At 45.5% G+C, this 27,311-nt stretch overlaps 1 protein-coding gene across 12 annotated transcripts in view; it reads left to right on the top strand.

The window, feature by feature from the left end:
- The window catches only part of Ccdc136 (coiled-coil domain containing 136), a 28,422-nt gene extending 3,333 nt beyond the window's left edge, over nucleotides 1–25,089 (top strand). Inside the window, exons 5-19 of one of the 12 annotated variants that reach the window (XM_047561400.1) lie at nucleotides 5,851–6,168; nucleotides 8,281–8,392; nucleotides 8,922–9,090; nucleotides 9,920–10,060; nucleotides 10,396–10,554; nucleotides 10,842–11,012; nucleotides 11,416–11,601; nucleotides 13,137–13,331; nucleotides 13,815–14,042; nucleotides 15,493–16,002; nucleotides 16,379–16,600; nucleotides 17,546–17,827; nucleotides 18,419–18,733; nucleotides 20,623–20,683; nucleotides 24,744–25,089. In XM_047561400.1, the coding sequence (XP_047417356.1) occupies nucleotides 5,851–6,168; nucleotides 8,281–8,392; nucleotides 8,922–9,090; nucleotides 9,920–10,060; nucleotides 10,396–10,554; nucleotides 10,842–11,012; nucleotides 11,416–11,601; nucleotides 13,137–13,331; nucleotides 13,815–14,042; nucleotides 15,493–16,002; nucleotides 16,379–16,600; nucleotides 17,546–17,827; nucleotides 18,419–18,733; nucleotides 20,623–20,683; nucleotides 24,744–25,057 (3,383 nt within the window). In that variant the 3' untranslated portion in view covers nucleotides 25,058–25,089. Of the gene's footprint in view, nucleotides 1–5,850; nucleotides 6,169–8,280; nucleotides 8,393–8,921; nucleotides 9,091–9,919; nucleotides 10,061–10,395; nucleotides 10,555–10,841; nucleotides 11,013–11,415; nucleotides 11,602–13,136; nucleotides 13,332–13,814; nucleotides 14,043–15,492; nucleotides 16,003–16,378; nucleotides 16,601–17,456; nucleotides 17,828–18,418; nucleotides 18,734–20,576; nucleotides 20,684–24,743 lie in introns of those variants that run through there. The other 11 variants (XM_047561406.1, XM_047561401.1, XM_047561402.1 and 8 more) reach the window with 11 other exon arrangements.
- The last annotated feature ends 2,222 nt before the right edge of the window (nucleotides 25,090–27,311 follow it).

Raw genomic sequence — 27,311 nt, 5'->3', positions numbered from 1 at the left:
GGGATTATAGGTGTGTGCCAGCTCTTAGCTTTCTTGTGATCCTACCTCATATGTTCTCTCAGGTTCACTCTTTTCTTTCCTCAGCCTTCTCCCTCATACCACATCCCTTGTCCTTTGTTCTCCTGGTCAGTGGCAAGGGTGAGTGATCAAGGTTGAATTCCAAACCAAATGCCTTTTTCTGGTCCCTTCAGGGGCACCATGGGAAGGAGCAGGGAACAAATATGAAGTGACCTGACAGCACACTATGCATCTTTAAGGGAAGCAGATGAGAGTGTTTCTCTGGCTCCTTAGGACCTGAGCTTATGGCCCCACAAACCTCTCTTCCAACGCCCACATCCCTTTGTCTCTGGAAAAGCAGCAAGGCATGCGTCCCATATTCCACTGCGCTACCAAATAAAGAGGCAGCTTTTGTTACTTTTTTTGGGCTTCCAGAAGGTTTTGGGGAGCTGCCCTAGAAAACAGTGGGAACTCTCTGGGGAGAACTGAGATCAAGCCAAATGAAAGTATAAATGGAGAAAAAAGAAAGGCCAGAGAGCTGGTCTAGAGAGGAACAAGCAAAGGTATAAGAGAAGCTAGGAGTGGTGACACACACCTATAATCCCAGTGACCTGGGAGGCTAAGGCAGGAGGATCACAAGTTTGAGGCCAGCCTTAGCAACCTCCCTTGGCAACTTAGTGAGACCCTGCCTCAAAAAAATACTTTTTTAATTAAAAAGGTGTAGGAGAGGGAAAGAGAAGGGGACAGAAGATGTAAGCAAAAGGAGATGCAGGAAATGGAGCAAAAAAGAGAAGAAAAATGGCAGATGTGTCACACAGGTGGTCTTGGATCACCTGGATTCTTGGGCCCAGCTTTTCCACTTACAAATTTTGTGATCTTGAGCAGGTCACTGAGATACAGTTTCTTGTCTATAAAATGGGGCTAATTAATTTGCCTATCAATTATTTGTTTAGAGCCTTTATATTTGAAGGGCCAGCTGTGAACAGGACAGACCAGATCCCTACTGAAGAGTAGGTTCTAATGGAAAAAGTCAGAAAACAAAATAAATAAGCAACACAAGTTCTGCAGGCAATAATGCTATGAAAATAACATAACAATATGCTACATAGAGAGGGGGTGAGATAGAAGTTTATTTTAGCTAGGGTAGTTTGAAAAGTCCTCTTTGAGAAATTGGCATTTGAGCTGAATAATGAGTAGGATTCAACCATTCAAGATCTGAGGGAAAAGCAACTGCAAAGGCCTAGAGGTAAGAATGAGCTTCACGTGTTTGAGGAATAGAACAAAGGTCCTAGTGGCTGGAGGGCAGTATATGTGGAGGACTCTGGTAAGACAAGTTCTGAGAGGCAGGTGGAGACCAGATTATAGTGGGTCTTGTGGACTAGCAGATGGGTCTGTCTTTCATTTTAACTATACTGGAAAGCCATGGGAGAATGTTAGCCAGGGGCTGGGGTGATATAATCTGCTGTACATTTTTTAAGGAGCATTTGGCCACTGTGTGGAAGCTGGATGGAAAGAGAGGGTGTTGAAACAGTGAGTCTGATCAGGAAATTATTGCAGTTGTCCAACAATAGATGATGGTTGCTTGGATTATGGCATTAGAAGTGGAGATGATTCAGAGTATATCTTAAAGGTAGAGTCTTTAGGACCTGCTGATAAATTGGATGGAGGATAATTTACCCAGATAAACTGGATGAGTGGTGGCATCATTTATTGGGATGGGGAAAACTTGGCAAGGAACAGCATTGGGGAATAGGGGAACCATTTAGGTTTTCTACCTGAAGAGTTTGAAATGGCTATGGACATTCAAGTATGTTAAGGAGGCTGCTAGATATATGAATCCAAGACCAGAAGAGAAACTGGGGCTGGAGATAGAGATTTGGCAATTATCAGAATAACATATACAATTAGAATCCATGGGAGATGACCATACATGGAGAGATATCAGAAGAGGAGATAAAAGTGTCCAGTTCCAGAGACGATTCAGTATTTAGGACTCCGATACAGAAGAAGAAATAAACAAGAGACTGTGGTAAGAGGGATTCCTGAAGCACTTTCATGCCCTTGAAGCCAAGAGCAGAAAGTGCTTCAAAGAGAGAATGATCCACCCTGTCAAAAGTTGCTAAGGCAAGTGAGATGGCTGTTGGAGTTAGGGAGATGGAGAACCTGAAACATTTCAGTGCAGATTTCAGTGCTGACTGGATTGGAGTTGAAGAGGAAATAGGAGGTCAAATAGTGAAAGTGAGTCCAGATCACTTTGATAGTCATTTTGAAGAAAAGTAAGGGAAAGAGAAATAGGGTAAAAGGAGAGAGTTGTTTTGTTCTATTTTTATAAGGTTGGAAACATTAGATCATGTTTGTATGAAGGAAAAGAGTCATTAGAGCCGAAAGAAGTAGCAGCCTTTGCTTGGACAGAAAGAACCGTTCTTCCTTTCCAACAGACGAGAAATTACAAGAATCTGAACTACCAGGGAAAATAAAACTCTAGAGAACTTCCGTCCTTAGCAGGGTGGGTCCCAGGGTTTACAGGATCACAAAGATCTCATCCAGGGGAGGGGTCCCAGTCTGTCTAGGCCACCACAAGCCCCGCCCCGCGGGGGAACCTGAGACGTCTTCGCGCACGCGCGTTACCCGTTTCCGCCGAGAGGGGGCGCGCGCGGCCTCAGAGGTAGCTGGTGTTAAGAGGCCGTTCCGGCCGCCACTGCCCCTCGGGGGGCCGGGACCGGCCGGCCGGAGGCGGGAGGCCCCCCTGGGAGACCGCTTGAGGGGGGGCCGTGAGATGGAGGCCATAACCAGTGAGTGAGAATCAACTTGTTTGTCCTGCAGCCCGACTCCTGGGCCTTCGGCCTCGCCCCGACGGTAACAGCTCCACAGTCAACTGCTGCCAGCACTTTGGAACCCGGCTCAGGCCTTTCCAACTCCCGGCCGCGCTGCCCCGTCCAGCTTTCGGATGGGCCCCGCCCCGCGGGCCTGCCGGCCCCGCCCCCGCCCGCCCCGTCCCGTCCTGCCCTGCTCTGCACGTTCATTCCGCAGAGGAGCTGGGAAGGCCGTTTTACAGGCAGATCGCAGAAGAGTACTGAAAGGAGATTTGAACCCCGATGTCAAGGGCATATTAGGGAGTGGAGGTTGGTCTGCCCCTACAGGAAGCCCACCTCAGGCTCTAGAGCCTTTATCCTAATGACCATGCATCCTAAATACTCATGCATCTTCCCATCTAGGCTGGGCTCCAAGATGAACCTCTCTGTGCTGTTCAGTAGTGGGGATGGAAGAAGGACTTTCTTCCTGTAAAATAGGAAGTCAGAGCTGGGGCTTGGGCACAAGTCTGTAATCTCAGCGCCTTGGTAGGCTGAAGCAAGAGGCTCAAAAATTCGAGGCCAGGGCTGGGGAGATAGCTCAGCTGGTAGAGTGCTTGTCTTACAAGCACAAGGCCCTGAGTTCGATCCCCAGTACCGCAAAAAAAAAAAAAAAAAAAAAAAATTCGAGGTCAGCCTTGCCAACTTGGCAAGGCCTTAAGCAATTTAGGGGGATCCTGTCTCAAAACAGAAAGGACTGGGAATGTATCTCAGAGGTTGAGCGCCCCTGGGTTCAAGCCCCAGTAACCAAAAAAAAAAAAAAAAGCGGGGGGGGAGGCTGGGGAGAAAACTCAGTTGGTAGAGTGCTTGCCTCGCAAGCACAAGGCCCTGGGTTCAATCCCCAGCACTGCAAAAAAAAAAAAAAGTCAGGTAGAAAGTCAGAGAACTTAAGTGAACATGCTTGGTCTTGGTACAGTTCATTGACTAATACTTGTTCAATAGACCACGAAGAGAGGCCACTAGGAACAGTCTAAAACAAGAAAGATTGGCAAAAGAAAAAACAAAAAAACAAAAAAAAAGCAGAGCAGCTACAATAGGTCAAATTTGTCATCGTCTTCTTAGTTATCTCTCCACTCCTTTTTTTTTTTTAAGACAAGGCTGGTCTTGAACTCCTGGGCTCAAGTGATCTTCCCTCCTCAGCCTCCCTGATTCTTGGACTAACTGGGTCATCACACCCGAAATTTGTCTTTTAAAATGTCTAGGTTCTCACACTTGGAAGGGGCCATGCATGTGTGTAATCCCAGCTACTAGAGAGACTAAGGCAGAGGGGATTATAACTTTGAGGGCAGCCTCTACAACTTAGACCCTATCTTAAAATTAAAATAAAAAGGTTTGGGGTATGGCTCAGTGGTAGAGGTTCCCTGGTTTCAATCTCCAGTGCTCCCCTCCCCACAAAATGTCTAGGTTCTCTTCACATTTAAAAAAAAATACCCAAATACAGAATTCTGTACACATAGGGGAAACTCAATAAGTTCAATGAATATGTTAATCTCTGCCTCATTTATGCATGAATATGGCAAATATTTATTGAGCTGCATTTTACCATGCACTATACCAGATCCTGGAGCTATAATGATGAGGAAAGCCAACATGTTCTTTTTTTTTTTTTTTTTTTTGCGGTACTGGGGATTGAACCCAGGGCCTTGTGCTTGCAAGGCAAGCACTCTACCAACTGAGCTATATTCCCAGCCCACCCAACATGTTCTTTGTCTATAAAACTTAAATGAGGTGGAGACAATACACAGACTCCAAAGTGCTAGGTGTTTTGAGAGCATTTAATAGAGAACTTCTCTGAGCTTTTTGAGGAGGTTGCAGGAGAGGCTAGGAAAAGGTTAACTCTGAATGGTAAGTAGAGTGAACAGGGGTTGGAGATCAGGCATGGGGAGAATATGTCCTGCAAAGGGTTTGTAGGAAGGCCCTGACACTTCTGGCCCAGTCCTCATGAATTGCCTAATCCTGGTCCCTAAATCCTGAATTCTTACTGGTGTCAGTGCCTTTTACTCTTCTTCTGCTTTTGGGTTCTCCTGATCTCAGATGAGTGTCTGTTTTCAGAAATCATGAGATGCTACACAGATTCACAGAATTCAAGACACATTGCTTTTGTAAATTGAAAAAATATATATATTTTAACATAGAGACTTGTTGCAAAAACCAAATAGCATAGCTATATATGATATGGAAAGTAAAATACCTTGTCACATCTCCCACTCCTCTGAAACAATTGCTTTTAGGGTTTTAGGGCATATATTTTTCTGTGCCTTTTCCTGTGTCTTTGTACATTTGTGAATTTTATACTATACATAAATATATTTTTTATAAAAATTAGATAATGCCTTAACATTTTCTGGCTCATTTTCCTTTCCTGTTAATATATTATGGGAATCTTTTTGTATCTTTTTTTTTTTTTTCTTTTTGTGTCTTCATTATAGATCTGCCACTTTCTTTTAAATGTCTGTATGATATCCTGTTTATATATCATCAATTTAAATAATCCCTTATCAATCAGCATTTAGGTATCCCACGTTAGGTTATCATGTGAATTCTACATATTCTTTTGGGCCTAGAACTTATCACAAGCAGCCCAAGGGGGCTTTGGGTTTCTGTAAAGTCTAAGCTCTGAGATGATGAGGTGAAAAGTCTGTGAAAATTTTTTAGATAGAGAATTTTTAGGACTCAGGTTATTAGTAGAATATTGTCAATTAGGTTTGGGTTTTGACTGTCAGGTAATTCCCTAGAAGTACTTTTTGTTTATAGTAATCCAAGTTGTTGCTACTTTCAGTGTGAGGCCTCAAGATCTGCCTTCCTGCTGTGCCTTATGACACAGAGTCACTCTGTTCCCTTCTCAGTTATTCCTTTCATTCCATACCATATGATGCTTTGCTTCTCTGATAAGGTAGAGACTAGGTTGTTAGGATTTTCCAGACAAGAAATAAGTCTGCCTAGAATTTTTTGCCTCTAGAACATAGCAGATTACTTCACTTATCTCAACCTTTGGGCTTTGCAGGTGAGCTACGGCATCTGCGGGAGGAGATTTCCCTGTTAGAGCGTGAGAAAGAAAGTGAACTTAAAGAAATAGAACAGGAGTTACATTTGGCCCAATCTGAGATCCAGAATCTGCGGCAAGCTGCAGCAGATTCTGCAAGTGAACATGAGAGCGACATAGCATCCCTGCAGGAGGATCTCTTGCGAATGCAGAATGAACTTGAGGACATGGAACGCATTCGGGGGGACTATGAGATGGAGATTGCCTCGCTCCGTGCAGAAATGGAAATGAAGACCTCTGAATCATCCAATAGTCCTTCGGACATTTCTGGGTTGCAAGGTATGCGTGCAAGCCCTTCTCCTGTTCTGTCAGCAAAGTTAAGCAGAAGAGAGATGATAGATAGGAAGATGGTGGAAGAGTTGTATTACATCATAAATTGAAAACCTCTAGGAAAAAAAAAATCCTCTAGACTGCATTCAAGACTGTAGTGGAGAAAAATTTACCCAACTATTAACATCAGTCCGTGGTGGTGTAAGAAATAGTACCATGGAGATGTACCCTGGAATTTTTCCCCAGAGAACCATTGGATATTTGTTGATTTGACTCTGGAAAAGCCCTTCCTGGGAAAGCATTCAGTCTGGGATGAGTGTAGAAGGACTTGTCACCTTAAGAAACTCTTCCTGCTGGTGTGGCTTCTTGGTGGTTTGCCTGAACCACTTTAGGGAGGCCTCTAGTCCTGCTTTCCAGGTCCCAGGATTCTGATTCTTAGGCTTCTTTAGCTCTCCCCAAAGTAGAATCTTTAGGGGGCAACAAATCAGAGCACAAGACAGCTGGAAAGGAAGGGAGGTTATTTCTAGTAATGCATGAGGTACCCGAAAGCTTCCAGTGCTGCTTTCAGGTTGTCTCCAGCTAGTTGCTAGGATTCATGACATCAGAGTCTGCCTTTATTCTAGGCTAGATTTGTGATCTGGGCATAATGAAAGCCCTATATTTGGCCAGGTCAAATAGAGGCAATGAACAAGAAATCAAAGAGTTGCAAGTTTTCCCAGCTACATCAAGCTTCTCAGAAGAGCCTCTGGCCTGGTAGTGCTGGGAGAGGGAGGCTAGCAGAGGGGAAAGGCCTTTTTGCTGGAGTGAAACAAACCAGAGTTTAGAAACAAAGCTTCACCCAACAGCAGGATGAACTTCAGTTATTCTCTCTCTCTGGAATCTCAGTCTCCATATCTGGGATATGGAACCCAAATTGGTTAATAAAACTTTAAAGGTAGGTGGGATTCTGAAACAGAAAAAGAGCCTAGGGAAAATGCAGAGAATGAAGTATAGCATTCAGGCAATAGTAATACACCAGTGTTGATTCCTTAGTCATGGCAAGTGTACCATGCTAGTGTCATATGTTAACATTTGAGGAGACTGGGTAAGAACTCTCCCAGGGAACTTGGTACTATCTTAAGCTTTTCTATAAATCTAAAACTATTCTAAAATTAAAAGTTTATTAAGGCTGGGCACGGAGGCACACGCCTGTAATCCCAGAGGCTCAAGAGACTGAGGCAAGAGGATCACAAGTTCAAAGCCAGCTTCAGCAAAAGCAAGGTGCTAAGCCACTCAGTGAGACCCTGTCTCTAAATAAAATACAAAATAGGACTGGGGATGTGGCTCAGTGGTCAAGTATCCCTGAGTTCATTCCCCAGTATCCCCCAACACACAAAAAAAGTTTATTTAAAGAAAAAAAACTTTACAGGGCTATTTCAGGAATTAAATGAAATGCCCATTCAAGGCCAAAACCATCACATCTAATACTTAGCATGATTAGTTTTCATTCTGCAATATTGTAAGGATTTCTGATTGGAACAAAGAGGAAATATTAGAAGTGACTTTCAGGGTGTTGAATTGTCCAGCAGGTACCACAGGTGCAACTATAGCAGTTATTGTTCCTTAAATGTCAGTAGAATTAGTGTTCTAAGAGGATTCTTAATTATGAATAGGTAAAATGTGGTGTTTGTTCATCATAGCATTAAAAAGTATTGGTGACTGGTACTTAGAGACATGCGCTGGGGCATTTCAGCAGGATCTCTTGTAATGCTTGAGAATGAGATTGGGTCTGGTTGGAATGGGCTTTTCTGTCAGCAGATAAAAGACCACTGGAAAGACTACTTGATCACATTTAGGCCGGTGTTTTCACTGTGGTGATAAAAGAAGTAAAGGAAATTCAGAATGCCTGGCTGTGTTGGAAAGGCAGGAACTGGCAGTCTGATATCTCAAAGTTCACACCTCCCAACTTTTTGTGCTAAAAGCATAGTAGGGAGGAAATCATAAACAGTTAAGAGCTAACTTTTATGTATGATAAACAAAAAACTTATTTAAACTCTCAAGCGCTCCTAAAAGCTGGGGCTGATTAGCAGTGTTCCCCTTACCCCTTAAGGATCTTACATCTCCCCACTTTGTCCTCTGCAGAAGAATTGCAGCAACTGCGGGACCGCTACCAATCCCTGAATGAGGAGTACCGGACCCTGAAGGAGAGCAACAGCAGCCTCACAGGGCAGCTAGCCCAACTGGAGAGTGAGAGGTATAGCCAGGAGGCAGGGGCATTGAGATGCTATCTTGGGCATTCTCTGGAAGGCAGAGGGCAGGGTCCTGAGTGTTCCTCCCAGAAAGCCAGACCTTTCTGTGGTATCCCAAGAAGCAAACATGGGATCCCACCCAGTTGTCTCAGGTCAAGAGTTGAGAGAATTTGGTTTTCTTCCATTTTCGGCATTGCTCTGCCCTAGAGTATATCAGAAGAGATTCCTTTGTTGTCCCCACAGACATGATTCAGTCTAATGGCACAAAGCCTCCAGGCTGTAGCTGGCTTGATACCAGGCCCATCCTTAAATCAACTGGACCAGCACTCTTATGATGTCTCTGAGCCAAACATGCCTCTGCAGATGAGGTGCTAGAGACTTTCTGTAATCTTTCAAACATGTTTGTTTGAGGGGCAAATCACAATAGGCCCCTGACTATCTTTGGCCTAAACTGAAGGCCTCAGGATTGAGCACACTTATATGGTGATACCAGGCAGGGATCCTCCCAACATGTCTCCGGGTTCTGGTTTCCAGGACACGAAAAGCAACAGAGAAGTGGCTGGAGTGTCAAACAATAAGAAGTGTGATGTCGACAGAGTCTCAGACTTCAGAAGTGGATTTCCTAGAACCTGATCCTCAAATACACTTGTTGCGCCAGCAACTGCTGGGTGCTGAGGAGCAGATGCATAACATGCAGAGTAAGGTAGGTTACTTGAGGGTGAGGAGGCAGGCCCTTTCCACCCTTTCTGTTTCACCTTCTCCTGGCCTATGGTAGGCACAGGGTCAACAGAGCAGGTGTGCACTGTGATAGTAGAGAGTACTCTGGGGTCTTGATAGCATGCCTGATGTAAATACAGTCATATGTCACATAATGACATTGTGGTCAATAATGGACTGCATAAACCATGGTGGTTCCATAACATTGTAATGGAGCTGAAAAATTCCTATCACCTAGTGATGTGGTAGTGCAAGACACTACTCATTCATGGTGATGCTGATGTAAACAAACCTGCACTGCTTGTCCTATAAAAGTACAGCATATTTAGGTACATACAGTACTTAATAATGATCATAAGTGACTATGCTACTGGTTTATGTATTTACTATACTATTATTATTTTAGAGTATACTCCTCCTACTTAGGAAAACAACAAAAAAGTTTACTGTAAAGCAGTTTTCCATATATTCCATGTTATGCAGCCTCTTAACCACATCATTTTCTCTTGGGCTTGATTTGATCTTGTGATGTTTTATTCATCATGGCCCTAGAAGCAATACCTGTGCCATATGTATGTGTACCACATAGCCTAAGTGTGTAATAGGCTGTACCACCTCAGTTTATATAAGTACACTCTGTGATGTTTGCACAGTCATTCAATGACCTAATGACACATTTCTCAGATGAGTCCATGTTGTTAAATTACACATGACTGTATTTCAGTCAAAGGAATGCCATACTCTCCCCAGACCTATTCCTGTAGCACATGTAGCACTTGTCATAAATCAGCTTCCCTGTTTCATTTCCCGCACAGTGTAAGGAATTGTGTTGCGAGTTGCAAGACCTACAGCATCATCACCGTGTCAGCGAGGAGGAGCAGAAGCGGCTGCAAAAGGAGCTCAAATGTGCCCAGAATGAGGTGCTTAGGTTTCAGACCTCCCACGGCATCATCCAGGTAAACACTGCCAGGGGAGGCACTTGGGAGGGCAGGAGGGCCTGCATGGAGTCACTGCTTCAGCAAAGGCTAGACAAAAGGAACAAGGCCAAGGTCTGCTGATGCTCACCCTACAATCAGGGGCCCAGGCTACTGGAGAAGCCAGTTATAGAAGCCACACAGCACGGCATTCTAGAAATGGTGGTCATTGTTGAGCATCTGCCTTGCCGAAGAAACCAAACCATAGACCTGGGGAGCTTTTCAGCTGTCTGCACCTGAAAAGGACCATAGTGACCTGAAGAGGGGTCTGCTATTTCCTGAGAGTGACTGTTCCTCCCTCACCCTCCCCACCACAGAATGAGGAGCTGAAGACCAGGCTCTGTGCCCTGCAGAAAAAGTATGATGCCAGCCAGGATGAGCACAGCGAGCTCTTGAAGGTGCAGGTGCAGCTTCAGACTGAGCTCCGGCAGCTCAAAGTCATGAAATCCACAATTGTAGAAAGCCAAAGCGAGAAGGTAACAGCACCTAGAGGTGAGGGGACGACCCAGGTGCTAAGAATACTTGTCTGAGGTCTCGGGGAAGGTAAATAAGAGTGAAATTTAAAATAAGTCCAGCCACTGCCTAGGCAGCACCACAGGTGAATATCCCCAACCCCCTTCAAGCGTTGCCTTAGGTCAAAGGACAAGCAGCAAGTGAAGGGAGGGAGGAGTAAGCGCGCAGCCTGTCAGTGGCTGCGAGAGTCAGGCAGAAGGGCAGGAGGTTATGGACCCTGCGGTGCTGCCCAGAGCCCCCTGCACTGCAGGAGTTACTGTGCCGGCTCCAGAAGCTGCAAGTCCAGCACCAGAACATCTCAAGCGAGAAGGAAAAGCTACTGGAAGTGCAGCATCAGTTGCAGGAGAAGCTGCGGTGCCATGAGGCAGAGCTGCAGTGCCTCCGGAATTTGGTGGCCTCCTTGCAAGAGAATGATGAGAAGGTAATAGGAGGGCCAGGTGATGGAGAGTGTAGCCAGGCAGGACCCTTGGGGAGGGTGAGAGCACAGAAAAATGGGTGTGGTAGGAGCTCTGCGGAACAGCTTCTGGTGAGGGGGCCAGAGAAGTATGCCGGAAATCCCTTCTCTCAGAGTCAAAATGCTCACAGCTCTTTTGATTTTAAATCAGAAAATCACCCTAGAAATCCCCTTTCTTGTTCCAACTCCCAAAAAAGGAAGCCCTACAAGATCTGGGTTTTGAGCCTGTTAGGGATGGGTCCATCTGGGGTCTCCCTGGCTAGAATGAAATCAGAGCTGGAAAGGACAGGAGGATGGAACCCCAAGCCCCATCCAAGAGTGCAGCAACAGGGCACCTGGGATGATGGTCGAACCTGCCTCTCCTGACCAGAACACAAAGATGCAAGTCCAGTTTCAGGAGATGAAGCAGCTGTACGAGGTCAGCAAGGACGAGCTGCAGCAGCAGAAGCACATGTACAACCAGCTAGAGCAGGACTTCCTGCTCTGCCAGCTGGAGCTAAAAGAGCTCAAGTCCACCCAGAACATTCCTGAGGACAAGGGAAAGTGTACCAATAAGGTAATTATAATGCAGAGTGAAAGCATTCCTGGGCACCTGCTTTGCAGATAGGAGCTGTAGAGAGGCAAGAGATGAAGTCCTCAACCAGGAGCCTTGATGGGCTTCCTAGTCAGGAGACAGAGGCAGACATATGCTGCTAACTTTAGAACAGTTTGCCTTGATCTTGATTTTGAGCCAGAGCTTAATGGGATCAGTACATCTGAATTCCAGTCAGTTTTGCTGTTTTCATGCAAAATTCTCTGTGTGTAGATGTTTGTACACTGATTTAGCAACTGCAGTGATATTAGGTCATTTGTAGAGAAGAACATACACATAGATTCATGTATACCACTATTACTATTGGAACTAGAAAGCTGAGCCAGTTTCTGAGGCAGATTACAATTGCTCTTTTTGGGGGTATGGGCTATGTCCAGAGTGTTGCTTGAGTATTAGAAGGACCTAGACTTTCCCAAGATTTTTTCTGTGTCTTGGCATGGTTAGATTCCCAAGACTAGACATTGCCCTCCTTAAATTGATTAGAATGCTACTCTTATCTCAGTTCCTTTTAGTAATAAATTCTGGTAGGACAAATAAGACCTTATTCACTTTTTCTTTTTCCATGGTATATAAAATGCAAACCAATGCCAGTTATTCAGTTGAGTGCTTTCAGCCCCTGATAACTGATAAGAAGTGGAAAGGTGTTGAAGCATGATGGAGAAAAGGCACAAGAATCTTGGGAGATGGGGAGCTGGTCACATTCTGCCAAAATACAAAGTGACCCCTGCTATGGCCAACAGTGGTGTTCTTAGGGAAAGGCCTTTAGGAGCTAAAGGGCTGGGAAAGGTTACAGTCTACTTGCCTTTCTGTGAACGGGTTCAGATTTCCCCTGCCTCTACTCCCACGAAGTTTAGAGGACACACGGTTCTCTTGTCATCTGCTCTCCTCATGAAAGTCTGTGGGAAAGGAGAAGCATAGTGGCATACAAAGCCAACCTGTTCTTTAGTCATAGAGCAGCACTGAGAGTCATTTGATATTAGAAGACTTAAACCAAATTTAGTAATGGTGCATACTTTTCTAAAGGTTTTAAGGGATGTTTAGGAAAACAAAAACAGGAAAAATTAGAGTAAAATTAAGTCCTTATTGATAAGGAGCATATTTAGGTTCAAAAACAACTGGTGATAATGAAAGTAATCAGAACTGGAGTTCCTGTCAGGATGAGAAGGAGGTAGGTACACCGAAGGAAAGAGCCAGAGACAGGAAGACAGGAAAGAAGAAGGGAGGGATATTGATAGCATTCCATCTCAATCTGCCCTCTGAAGGGACTGGCACAGGGAACTTAGAACAAGCCACTGCCCATCCAGAGCAGCCTGCTGACTGCTGGGGCTCCCCCTTAGCATGGAAGCTCAGTGTGCATGGGATGATCAGTCCAAGGTGACTGGAGGGGAGGGAGACCCTGGGAAATCACAGGAGTCAGGAGAGCACACAAGTTCTCTGCCAGACTCCCAGAAGTGTACCTCACAGAGTAACCATGCCTGCATGCCCCACCCCACCCACAGTGTGATGCACTGCTGTCCAGGCTGACCGAATTGCAGGACAAGTTCAAGGTCAGCCAGAAGGAGATGGGGCAGCTGCAGATGGATCAGGGCGAACTCCTGGAGGATCAGAGAAGGCTGCAGGAAGAGCAGGGCCAGCTACAGGAAGAGCTGCACAGGCTCATGTACCCGATGCCCAAGTGTGGCCTCTTCCATAAGGTATCCACAGCCAGGGAAAGGCTGCTGACCACGAAGAGTCTGTGTTGAAAAACTGTGACCATCCCTGGGAAACGTAATGGGTGGGGAGTGAACCTTTTCATTTCTTAGTCAACCACTCCTTCCTTTCTCACCAACCTCCCCACACCAAACAGCTCCACAGAGCTGATTCAGGTTTTTCCTCATAAGGGCTTTAAATCTTAAAAATACATTTTATGCTTCAACATCTGCAGCATTTTACTTTTAGTCCCTCTAGAGAAAAGGAACCTGAAAGTACTTTGTTACTACAAAATACATCCACACATAAGAGATCATTGCTACTCAACCAGCAGGTCTTCATAGAAAGCCCCCTCCTGCAACCCTGTTCCCAGGGGACTGTATGAAGACACTAACACAAAGACTGGGGGAGACAATGTCCAGCAGGAGGAGCTTAGGATTTGCCATTGAACTGCCATTCTTCCTCCCTCCTTCCTCTGCTCTATTCAGAGTCAGGAACTGCTTACAAAGTTACAAGACCTATGTGAGCTGCAGCTGCTCTACCAAGGCATGCAGGAGGAACAGAGAAAACTGATACAGAACCAAGAGTGTGTATTAAAGGAACAGTTAGAGGCACACGAAGAGCTACGAGGTCTCAAAGAGTCTCATTTCCAGGAAGTGTTGGAGAATCCTGAGGACACCAAAAGGCCTAAGTTCTCAAATTATGGTCAGAATAAGGTAACCATGGCAAGAGGAAGGGAGATGGATCTCCCAAGCACAGTGGCATTGCAGGGAAAGGAGCTCCCCAGAAGGGTCAGAATCAGGAAGGCCTGTTTGGCAGGAGGCAGATGGAAGCCTTGACCTTCACCAGCCAGAGCTACCATAGGCTCCATTAAGATGTGGTCTTAGATGCACTGGGGACCTCACCCAGAGGCATGCCAGCTGAAGTCCTGTAAGACTTAGAACAAAGCTGGGATGACCCAGAGGTCTATAATCTGACCATTGGATGTGGTCCCATTAGCATGTCATTTTCAAGATTTATAGTATCAATTCAGTGTTTGTTTAGATTCCTTTGGACTGACTCTAAGCACGTCATCCTTTTCTTATGAATTCAAAAGTGTACTTCTCCATCTTCAAAATCTATATAACCTTTTACTGCTCTCTATGAGGCAAATCTGAGCCCATTTATCTCCAAGGGAAGCATTCCTATGCAGAGTTCTCAATATTGACTGTACTCTCTTCATCAGGACTTTGTTGGCAATAACAGGGCCAGGTCAGGAGTGTTAGACCAGAAAATTGATGTGCCTCAAGCTCTATCAAGAGGTCATGCATATGAGATCACACGGGCAGAAATTACCATGGAAGTCTATTCAGACTTGGGAGATAGATTTGGTCTTGAGGTCTCAGCATGAGCAAGGAAGAGCAGGTAGATAGCTTTAATTTAGGCTGGATCTGTTCATTCAAATATTAGACTGAACAAGGAGAACCAGGGAACAGCAGAAGTCCAAACTGTGAGACTTGGTCGTATTCCAGGGGCATCAAATATCTAGACTGAAAGCCTGGGTAACATAGAGACAAGTAAGCAGGTATAAAGTATTTCCTTAACTGATCAGATCTCATCTTAGGCATCAGCAGCCAAGAAGGCAGGCCCAGAGGGCCTGGGAAACATGCCCAAGAGGCCAGGTTCAGAATCAGAGCAGGAAGTACAAGGACCAGTGATAAGACCTTGATTCTAAGCCTGCATCTTCTGAGGAAGGAGTTATTTGTAGATGCACATTTGAATCTGGGACTGGTTTTAAGGTTAAGGATTGGGGAGAACACCAAGCCTAAAGGGCAGGATAAAGGGTACACCTGACTAAGAAGAGGGTGGGATAGTGGGTGTCCTTGACACCCACTCTATACTGCTCCTAGGAGAGAAGGATGTGCCAGAGTGCAGAAACCAGCAGAAGTGGGAACCCCAAAATCATGGAGTATCTGCCCTGGGAGTATTTTCCCAAATGAGTAGAAAGCTGACACATGCCAGTCACCTGGAGGTTTAAGTCAAAGACATAGTCCTGGGAAGACCAAAGGTTAGGTGTGCACGTCTCTCAGATGTGCAGTTAGACACTGGCCCTGAGAGAGGGGCAGCTGGGGGGACTGAAATGTCTTTTAGAGTAATGGTGATGTCTCCTGCCCCCACCCCTGGCAGTCCAAGTTGATCATGGAGGAGCTACAGGCTCTGAAGGCACTGTATATGTCCAGTCAAAGGGATCAGGAGCTACTGCAGCAGGAGCATGGGAGGCTCCTAGAGGAGCGGAGGAGGCTGCAGGAAGAAGTGCAGCTCTGCCTGGAAGAAATGCAGCTGCTCCAAGTGCAGTCTCCCTCAATAAAAATGAGCCTCGAGGCCTTCAAGAAGAACTCAGGCAGTATGACTCCCAGCAGTGAGAACTTTCACAGGAGTTATGGCAGCACCATTGATGGTAATGAAAGCTATCATAAGAGTTATGGTAGCAGCCAGGCCAGCAGTGAGTGCTTCCTCAAGAGCTATGACAGTACCATGAATGCCAGCGAGACTTTTGCGAAGAGTTACCGCTCCAGCGGCAGCAGCAGCATCACCTCTAAGAAGAGTTATGGCAGTGCCAGTAGTTGCAACAGCTATCACAAGAGTTATGTCAGCAGCAGCGCTGATGAGGAGCCAATTGTGCCTGAAGACATGGAGGTAACCATCCTCAGGGCACAGGTCAGGCAGGGGATGATGGGTTCTTGTCTTTTTAAGAGAAATGTCACAGGGGAATGGCACAAGTGAGATGGGGTTGGGATCAGAGCTGACCTGGGGAACTCCTGGAAGCAAGCAAGGCTTCCACCCATGGTGGCCCTGCCTCCTCAGTCCCTCTCCTATAGAGGAGTCCTGTCCTAGGACTGAGGACTTTCATCAACACAGGCAGGTACTCTTTATGGGGAGAAATACAGTGACTCCTTGGGGCAGCGCCAGATCCTTGTGGCCACTGTTTTGTATGCAGGGAGGGGCCTAGTGAAGTGTGGGGCAGAGGTCAGAACTTCTTGGAGTGCCGTCATTACTCCCCCACCCCCTGCAGCACTTTGAGGAAACGGTGGCCAAGGTGCTGACCAAGTTGCAGGCAGTGCAGGCCCTGTACCAGGTGAGCCAAGAGGAACACTGCCGACTGCAAGAGCAGATGAGCATGCTGCTGGACCAACAGAAATTGCTGAGGGAAGAGCTGGAGAGCTGCGAAAAGGAGTTCAAGGAATGCAAGGAAAACTTGGAGAGACCTGCAGCCTCCCAGAACGACAAGAGTGAGGTAACTGATGCCAGGGAGTCAGGGTTTCTCCTTGGAGTCCCTAGTGCCAGAGGAGGGGCTGCCACGTCAGAGAGACAACAAAGAGATGGCAGAGCAGGGACACTAAATTCCAGCAGGCCAGGCAGTTTACTGATTGTGATGGACACTGCTCAGGCTGAAGTACATTTCTCAAGTGCCCACTGAACTGGTCATCCAGACACCTCTTGGAACTATTCTTTTTTTCCCTTTGCTACTTCTCTCTTTTGCTCTTGTCCTAGAGAAGTTCTGTAGAACTATATTTTTTTCACTTGCCAATTTTTTAAATTATTTTATTTCCCCAGCTAGATTATAAATACTTTAAGGACAGGGCCACATCTTCTTTTGGATCTCTCAATAATGCCAAGAAGAGTACTCTGCATTCACTAGGATGGGGCAAGAGGCATTGATGAGTTGTTCACATTCCAGTGGAGGGGCCTCTATGTATGCATTTGGGAAAGACCACATGGTTCTAGACCAAGTAGTGCCTACCAGGTGGATCCATGACCCAAGGAAGACAAAATGTGAGATTAGGGAACAGGGTTCTAATTTGCCTGTTTCTGGGGGGAAGTACAGGATCCCAGTACACTCTCAGGTGTGTGCAATACAGCTCCTTAAATCAATATAACTATTAGAGAAATGGGTTGGGTGAAGTAGGAGTTCCCATAAAAAGAATGATATAAACAAAAACCCATAATTTAAATCTTTTTTTTTTTTTTATTGTGTTAGGTGTAAATTTTCAGGTGTCTCAAGTTAGGGAAAAGCTATTTGTATAACTGTTTAAGAGGCTTATTTTGTAGTTTAATGTTTTCTTTACTGTCTGCTTCCCCATGGGCTTTAGCAGGTAGCTATCTGAAGCAGTGACCCCCAAGCAGGGCCCTGGCTTATTGCAAGGTCCCAGCTCTGGGTAACTGGCCCCACTACCAACAGATCAAAGAACTGCAGACCAAGCTGCGGGAGCTGCAGCTGCAGTACCAGGCTAGCATGGACGAACAGGGGCGGCTCCTGGCAGTGCAGGAGCAGCTGGAGGGGCAGCTGCAGTGCTGCCAGGAAGAGCTCCACCAGCTCAAAGAGAAAAAGTCCTCTGTTGGCAAAGAGGCCAGGGGAAGGAATGTCAATAAGAACATGAACAAGAATGCCAACGGGGCTAAAAAGAGAAAGGTGACCAAGTCACCCTCTGATAATTCTGAGGGCAACTTTGAGAACACAAAGGTGAGTCGCAGCTCTAGCAGCCATTTGGTAGGAGGGTGGAGGAGGCGCTGGGAGGAAACATCATCTCCACTGCCATTTCTGCCAGGTGAGGTTCTTGTAGGAAGGCTTCTGGGATCCCTAAGTGTCAGCAGTAGCTGGGACTCCCTTTTCTCAGGAGTTGTTCAGCCTTACAATTGCTCCCAGTGACCCAGCCCCATATCCAGGACCCCTGTTCTTCCTGAGCTACATGCACAAGAGAAGGAACAACCAGATACAGGGAAAGGGATTTATTCAGAGTAGTTGTGTACTAATAAGTGAAAGGATTGGGCACTATCCTGAGGGGTGGGAAGCAAGAGCAAGAGGTGCAGAGCCCAAGAATCATGAGCTGTTTGAAATGACTTAATGGCCAGTTAGATGTATTGGCCACGAGAGGCTAGGTGTGACTGCCCTCCACATTGTGCTCAGATTGTCTTGCAGTCCGAGAACATAGCACTGCATCCTGACACAGTGACGTGCTGCAGTAGTTTTCTGAAGATAGTACAGCACTGTCTTGAGAGTAGGATTCTTCATGGGTAACAGCAGCCCTCATCCTGCCCTACCTCCACCCTGCAGACTCTGGAGGTGGTGCTGTACTACACGGCTAGCCAGAGGGAATTAGATGAGCTAGCAAAAGAGGAGGAAAAGAAAGAGGAGGTGGAAGAGGAAAAAAAGGAAGAAACAAAAGAGGAAACCAAGGAGCAGCACTCAGATGAGCTAGCTACTGAGCCAACAGATGCTATGGAAGCTAAGACAACAGAAGATCACGAGGAAGAAACTGAAGAGTACAGTGAACAGAATAAGGAAGAAGATAATGAAGAAGAGGATGATGACGACTCTTCCCCTGAGACTGCTGAGGAAAACCCTCTTAAACTTTCTGAGAGTAAAAAGGTAACCACAAGCAAAGGCTGGATCAAGTGGGAAATGGGCCTTGGGCTCAGGCACCCCAGTGTTCAGGACTGGCCCTGCCAAGGGTGGGCTTCCATCAGAGCAGAGACCAACCAGTGCAAGGGATAATACTCATCAAAATGGGAATGGAAAAGGGTTGGAGAGATTAGTTCCTCTAAGGGAAATGACACGCTTAGAACAACTTGCTGTGGAACCATCTCACAATGACCACCTCTTCTGAGGACCAAGGTGGGATCTTTGGAGTCTTGTGTCCTTACATTTGCATGGTAGCCCTTGTTATCGTCCTCTGTCCCTCATCCCTCTCTTTGCACTACCTGAAGGACCTTGACAGTATGAGGCCTTCTATAGAGCATTTCTGTCAGCTTGGGCAAATCACTCAACCCTGTTTTCTGTTGGTGCCATGTTAGGTTTAACCTTTGTCATTGCTGTTAGGGGTGCAGGGAAGGTAATAATCTCTTTTTGTAGGCTTGTGTCACCCACTGGGTTACAGATACTGCAGGACACAAGGGTGGGGTGGGCATGATAGGAGTGATATCAGAATTTTGATCTGTACAACAGGGGCATTGTCTGGTCCATGACCAGTCACAGCCCTAACCCCTTGGTTACTGGATCTTTGAGAGACTGTGGTAGAGGTATCATGGGAGACATGCCAGGATAACAGGCATAATTCACCAACTGTACAGAAGTATTTCTATCTTATGGTTCATCTGTATAGGTATGTACCGGCTGAATTCCTGCCCTAGGGTTATTGGGGGCTGTGGGGTTTGAGTACTTCCTGAGCACGTCTTCAGTTTATAGTATAGGTCCTTTCTGTCCCTCTAAACACAGGGAAAGAAAATAAATCTCTTGTGCTAGGATTACCCAGCCAATTCTAAGGATATCTGGAGTTTTCCAGTCATTCATTCTGTAGCATTGGCTAAGGATTCAGTGTGCAGTTCTCTGTTAACCTTGTCGCAGAGGACCAGTACTTAGGATGTAAACAGTAGGAACTACTGCTACATTTCTTTGAACTCCTCATATTCTGCCACATGGTGGTTCAGAGCCTCATAGATTTCTTGAGGGACCACATTTCTAAAGCCAGATCTGATTTTTGTACTTCAAAATCGAGTCTATTCCTTATGTCTACACATGGAGTTGCCCCTTTGCCCCAGTGGGTCCTACACTTTTCTTTTTGTGGGGCACTCAGATGTTATGCTTATTATTGCCTACAAATTCAGTTTCTCTAGAAGACTGTTTTGTCAAAGAACTGACCCTTCTCCATTGTCTTAGTGCACTTTGTCTCACAACAAATGTATCAGACTCCTAGAGTATCATAGGAACTAAGAGCTTAAAATTCTAAGAAACTTGATGGAAAACAAGCCAGATAAGTGGCCTGGCCAAAGATTGGCTTTTCCTAGAGTGATTAGGAAGGTGTCCACCCTGCTTCTCTAAGGAAGCCCAGTTTACTCTGGAGCTTCACTTTTCCAGAGTTCTGTCCACAACAAAGGTCTAGATGAGATAACTCCTGCTTGACAAGATCTGAAAAGTGCATGACAAGACAGCAAACTGGCTTGTCCCAGATTTGGATCTAGCTGCTGCTTCCCATTCAGTTTCGTGACTTCTACAGGCTGCCAGTGGGAAGAACTCCTCTGCTCTCCTCCAGGCCCAGGGGCAGAGAAGAAATGCTACTGCTGTAGCCTACATGATTTTTAACCTCTTGATTCTTTTCTCTTTCCCCTTTGTTTTCTCATCTTCATTATCTGTTGGACTCGTGTGTTTATGTCTTTTCATACCATCTCACATTTCCTGGTCTCTCCTTGTGCTTCTCTCATTTGACATGTTGCAGCCATCCCCTGCCCCCGATCCCCCCATCTTCTCCTTGCCTCTTGTAGGCCTGGTGGTCATATCGGCTCTGCTCTGGTGCTGGTGGGCTGAGACATCATCCTAACGCAGGTACTGGTATTGCTTCCTCCTCTTTCCTCTCTCAGCTGCTTGCTTCTTGCTTTGGCCATTATACAACAGGTGATGCTCAGGTCTGAGTTTTGCCCTGGCTTTTCCTCTGGCTATCACAAAGCCTGTAACTTCTCGAGCATGTCTTCATGGAACATGGAATGCACAGGGAGTTGGAATGTTTACTAGAGGCATGGTTTGAGTTTCTATCCTTGCTGGGAATAACTTGGATTAACCCAGCACTATTGCTACTGTTAAGCCACCCAACTACTTCTGATGAGCTGAAGTTTGTCTGCTGGCCTGGGCCCTTGGTTGTCTTTTTTTTTTTTTTTAACCCCCAAGCCAATCTCTCATCACTGCTTCTATGCAGGATGACAAACTAAGGAATCACTCCCTCTCCCCATGGGTGAGAGAAGAGGTTCAAGAGCTTCAATCCTTCTGATCCTCCCAGAGTCATTCAAATGAGAGCAACCTAAATTGATCCTTCAACCTTGGTGAAAGTAGAACTGAACCCTTACTTTTGTGCACTTTGTCCTGAAAAGTCCTCTGGTTTGGGACTTCTGGTCTCCAGGAAAATTAGAACAAAATACCAGGAAATATTTTTTAGTTCTTTCATTATCCCTTTTAGAGGCCAGATTCCATTATAATTGATGTCCCAAGCCAAGTTTTCTGGAGAGAATACAGTACTAGTGACAAGTTTGTACTAGCTAGAGATGTAAGTGTTCTTAAGAAATCAGGACTGATACATTCTGGGCACCTCCCAGTTGGCTCCAGTTCATGTAATCTTATCTGTCAATGGAATACCAAATTCTTGAGGCAGATTGTGGTCTCATGGCCTAAGGTAAAGCCCTGGAGTTCCACCTGTTTTCTGGAACCCATACGCTACTTCTTTTTATTCTGTTTTGGCTCCAATCTCATGTTCTCCTTGCCACCTTTCCTCCCCTGTCCTCTCTTCTCACATCCCTGTAAGTGAGGTATAGTTGGCTTAATGCACAGGTTCAGAGAGTAGCCAAAGCATTTTTTTGATGGTACCTCTCACCATTTCCCTTTCTGCCCTTCCTTTTTGCCCTCCCCCAACTATTTCCCTCTTTTCAGGACTTCTTTCTTTCAGGCATCCTATTATACTCCATTGACAGTCTTTAGCTCCTTTAGTGACTGCAGTCTCTCCTTACACCTGTTCCTCCACTGCACTCTCAGATGTATTCAGTTCCTACGATGTGAGACCCAAAGCACCCAGTCATAGCCTTTCATCAGCTCCAACTCTGCCAGACTCTGTCAGAATTAGAGGAAAGAATTGTTGCCTAAAGTTCCTCTTGCAGCAGCCTCTTATCCCCAGAGCTCTGATTAAGCTCTGACTTGAGGTGGCATAGTGTAGTAGAACATGTGACCGACAAGTGGTGAACTTGGTCAAGTCTGTCTCTTCTTACAGGCTTTGTCTCAGCAAACTATGTCATCTGAACTTAATTTTCTCAAATATGTTAAAGCATGACTAAGCTCTGCTTTCCTCACTAGGCTTCTGTGAGGATCAGATGAGTGAATGTATGTGAAAGTGCTTTCTAGATTATGAAGTACTGTATCAATAACAAAAACCATACACTTATATAACGCATACTGTGTGCTAGATACCCCTCTATCATTACATATACTAACTAGTTTAATCCTTGCAGCAACCCTAGAAGGAAGTTCTACTATTGTCATTTTAAACATGATAAAACTGAGACTTGGAGAGGTGACTACAGCCTGGAAATTGTGAATTGGATTTTACGGACTTAATGTTAGCTATAGATAAAAATTCTAACTCTATTTCCCCTATTATTTCTCCCCATTTTGAGCACTTTTCCTTAGTTGGCTCCAAGTAGTTAGGAAGATGCCATATACTTCTGTTTACAAAACCTCAAATCTCATTAGCTCTTTTGGTAACTAATGTCATGAATTTGCTTCATGTCTTGTTTATAAAACCCCTTTGTACATTGCATTATGCTAAGTATCACCTCCCAGTTCTGTACTAGCATTTGATTGTTTTGGGTCCAAAGGCAGAATTTTCCATTTTTCCATATCAGATATAGTCCATTGTTCTAACCTATGGAGTGTACTGTTTGTTTGTTTGTTTGTTTTTATCTTGACCCTCTGTTTTCAAAATATTGACTTTCCCTGTCAGCTCCATGTCATCCTCAGGGGTGGCAAGCCCACCAGGAGGACTTCATCCTCCTGATGACTTCATTCAAGTTGCAAGCCAGGAGTGGTGGTACAGTATCTGTAATCCCAGCTCCTTGGAATACTGAGGCTGGAAGATCACAAGTTTCAGGCCAGCCTGGGCAACTTTGTGAGTCCCTGTCTCAAAATAAAAAGTAAAGGCTGGGGATATAGGTCAGTGGTAGAGTGCCTCTGGATTCAATCCCTAGTACAAAAAAAAAAAAAAAAAAAAAAGAAAGAAAGAAAGAAAAGAGAAGAACAAATGAGGACCCAGCCTCTAGGGTACCATCTTGCCCTGTTCTCTTTTATTTAGCTCATTGACCACTTAACAAGTGGTCATACAACAGATTGTACAGACATCCTACTCTTATTTCCTCATGTTTTCTGCTTATCGGCAAGGATTTCAAGAAAAATTTTGTCAGACACCTTGGTTAAGCCTCAAAACATGATTTCCTTGTTCTATCAATTTGATAATGCAGTCCAGCAGCCTGCTATTTCTAGAAGCCTGTGATTTCTTGAAACTTATAACTTCCTCCTTTGAAAAACCCAAACCATCCCTTTATGTGTCCAGTCCAGAATCTTCTTTCTTTTTTTTTTTTTTTTTTGGGGGGGTGGGGTGTGCTGGAGATCGAACCCAGGGCCTTGTGCTTACAAGGCAAGCACTCTACCGACTGAGCTATCTCCCCAGCCCTTCCAGTCCAGAATCTTGACTCTGCTCAGTATAAAGTGCACCAGTTTGTTTTATGGATTTTAGCTCTTTTCTCCTTTAAGAACACCAGATTGACATTTTAGCAGTGCACATCAGGATATTAACATCTGAGCATGTAAACATTTTTCCTAGCTCCCTTCTCAGTTATTTTCTTTGTGGATTAGTCTGTGTATCCACTTCTAACGTTATATATTGCTTTCTACTATATATCTCCTATTCTACTATGTAACTTTCTACAATTTAGGAGATTTTGTTTTTTATAGTTGTCTTAAAATCTTTGTTTTAGATCAATTATTCTTTGAGCAAATGTATTCTTAATCTTAATGGTCTTTACTCCATCTTTACCAAAAACATCCTTTTACTTTATGCCATAGTTCTTGACTCAACATTGAAATTCGATCTTTCAAGTAATCAGTAAAAATAGTAACAAAAATAGGAACTATTTCCTCCAGGTTTGTATTTTCTCATCTGAGGTTTCATTTCCTAAGGGTTGTTTTGTGGACATCATCTGATGGTGTGATTTGTTGTCCATGAATCAGCAGTGTTTGCCAGCAGTCAGCAGCGTGTAGAAGGCTCAGCACAATCCAGCCCACGTGCTAGGAAGCCAGTCCACACCCTTGACTCTGACATTTGCCTCCCAGGGCTAGTAACATTTCCCTTCAATTTCCTTGAACTGACATCCTTCTGTGCACAAGGTCTAGCTGTGTGTTCACCTTCACTCCTTCACTGCCCCTTCCTTCCTCTTGACTGAGTTGTTTCTCCTTCACAAAGTTCACTAGGAATGGCCACTTTCCCTGAAGACCCAGCTTCACCCTCTCCTTCCTTGCCATGGCATCTATCCTTTCTCAGACATCCTCGTGGAGAATCTGCCATCTGGCCCACGAGCTTGCCTCCACATGTAAGGTCCAGTATTCTCACTCTTTGGGGAGAAATGGAGACTCACACACAAGTGTCACCTGAGGTGATATGTGCAGTGTTGCACCCCATATCTAGTGCCAGGAAGAAGAGACCATGTGATCTCCACCACTTACCTGGGAGGTGAGAGAAGCTGAACCATGATGTTCCTGAGGTGTCCCTCTCTGGCACAAGCAGGCAGGTGATTTCTGGCTTCGGGAAGGGTCCAGAAGGCTGGAAACTCACGTTTTTCTTTGGTCCCCACAGAACATGTTTGGGATGTGGAAGCCTATGGCATTCTTGGCTATTGCAGCTGTGGCTCTGTATGTGTTACCCAGCATGCGACCGCAGGAGACAGAGTTCTGCCTCATGGAGTGATGGCAGACCTGGGCCAGCTGAAAGGGCAGATCCCCAGCAGCCACCACCCTCACCTTTGGGCAGGACACACTATGCCAGAGTTTTCCCACCTCACTCATGTGTCCCATGTGTCCCCACCCATCTCCTTAGCCTCAGCCACTAAAGCTGGAAAGGCTTATGGGGGCTGCTGGCTCCTGCTGGCTCCCATCTCCTGCCTTGTATAAGATCCTGGGTTCCTTGTAATTAAATATCAACCTAATTACATGAGACTCTGTGGCTTTTTATTTACTAAATGCTTCACACACAACCAGAATGAAGCAGCTCCTTCAATCAAGTACCTCACATAAGGATCTTTCTCCTAAATATGATTTCTTACCTTACAGATGACCTCAGAAATGAGGCTGGCTCCCTGTGCTGCCAGCCAAATCACAGAGGGGTTGGTATACCTATTAACTTAGTTCAAGGAACTCAGAGCTTGGAAAAATGAAGGGGGTGCAAAAGACCTCCCCTTAGGTTCTGTGCCCACACCCCTTCCTGTATGTGAGGATTCCCCAAGAAGATCTGTGTGGGAGTCTTCATGGCTTAGTCCTCGTGACTCAAGGGGTATGCTTCAGAGATGACTTTGTGTGTGGGGAGGCAGGTACTTGGGATTGAACTCAGGGGCACTTGATTACTAAGCCAGATCCCCAGCCCTATTTTGTATTTTATTTAAAGACAGGGTCTCACTGAGTTGCATAGCACCTTGCTGTTGCTGAGTCTGGCTTTGAACTTGCGATCCTCCTGTCTTAGCCTCCTGAGTTGCTGGAAGTACAGGTGTGCACCACTGCACCAGGCCACAGATGATTTTTTAATCAGTCAAGATCCTGGTCATAAACAAGACACTCAAAGCTTTACTGAAGAAAGGTCAATGAAGGAACTAAGCACAGAAGGCAGGGTTAGGAGAACCAACAAGGAATGCTAAAGTAGCCAGGCCCTAGCACTAGTGGGAAGCTGTTGCCATCCCAACTGGAGCGGAAGAGGAGGAAGCAAGAGCTGGAGCCCCGAAAAGGAACCTCGGGCAGGAGTACCGAGCCAGAGCCCCGAGGAAGCGGCAAGACATTTTAGTCCTGGCCCTTTCCTGCCAGCTTCCTTTTGGTTCCTCTGGTTGACTGGACCCGCAGGAAGCCTGAGAGCAGAGGTGCCCAGGTAATATGATCTTTCAAGGTCAGCCTTCTGGAGCTTAGAGCAGGACAGAATATTGAGAACAACCTAAGGGGACAGTCGAATGACTAGATAATTTATGTGTGTCCCTGTTTACCTTCATTCCAACAGAGCCCTTTATGATTGGTTGTTCTCATTGTGAGTATTGCCCCATGAAAGACCCTGAGTGTATTAAACCCCCATGACCACTGGTTGCCTAAGGACCCTTCTTAATGCCACCAACGGACTTTGTTCCATTCAACCAAGCATGTGGAGCGATGCATGGGCACAGCATGTACAGCGTGGATGCCGCTGAGCTCTAGATGAGTCCATTTCTGCCCCCAGCCCTTGCCTAGGGGCAACAGCAAGAACATGTAGAATGAGATTTTCACATTTTACACATCCTAGAGAAGTGACTGACTAGAAGTTCCTTCTGGCAGGACTACAACCAATGTGACACTGTGACTAGCCCCTTATAAACACGGCTGCAAGCAGGCAAACTGAGGGTGGTGCCACTTGTCCTTTTTTTTCTTTTTTCAAGTGACTCTTCTCTGAAGATTGTCCTAATTTAGGGTAGTCTAGTCCCTTTCTATTCCAAGTGGCCAGGACCAGCAGCATTGGCATCACCTGGGAGCTTATTAGAAAGGCAGAGTCTCAGGCCTGCCCTGAACCTCCTGACACAGAATCTGTATTTTAACTAGACACACAGGTGATCAGGATGCCCACTAACAAAACACTGCCCTCACCAGTTGTGTTAAAGTTTATGTACTCAGTCATTACCTAATTCAAGAAATTCCTTTGTAGTTACCTGGTACCACTGGTCACTTGATTTTGAGGGTAGTGAGACCCTCCAGAATTCACGTTGAAATCCTAACCCTCAAGGTGATGCTGTTAGGAAATGGGGCAAAGCTCTCACAAGTGGATTTAGTTTCCTTATGAAAGAGAACCCAGATCCCCATACCCCTTCTGCCATGTGAAGTTACAGTGATGGCTACGAGGAAGGGGGATCTCACCAGACAAGGAATCTGCAGGTGCCTTACCTTGAGCTTTCCAGCCTGAAGAACAATGAGAAATTTCTGTGGTTTATAAGCTGTCCAATTTACAATATTTTGCTACAGCAGCTCAGATAAGCTAAGAAATCAAGGATTGCTTGGAATGAGAAAGCACGATGGAGATCAGGTTCTAGTAGGCAGTCCATCCCATCAAGGGACCCGAACCAAAAGCCTGGCACAAATGTGCGCTTGCCTTTCCCTAGCCTTTCTGCTTGGAATACAGAGCTCTTCCCTTTAGGACCCTAGC

Source organism: Sciurus carolinensis, chromosome 8 (genome assembly GCF_902686445.1).
Source record: "Sciurus carolinensis chromosome 8, mSciCar1.2, whole genome shotgun sequence".
Classification (NCBI taxonomy): Eukaryota; Metazoa; Chordata; class Mammalia; order Rodentia; family Sciuridae; genus Sciurus; species Sciurus carolinensis.
The sequence above is the reverse complement of the archived record's forward strand: the minus strand, read 5'-3'. Positions and strand labels throughout refer to the sequence as shown.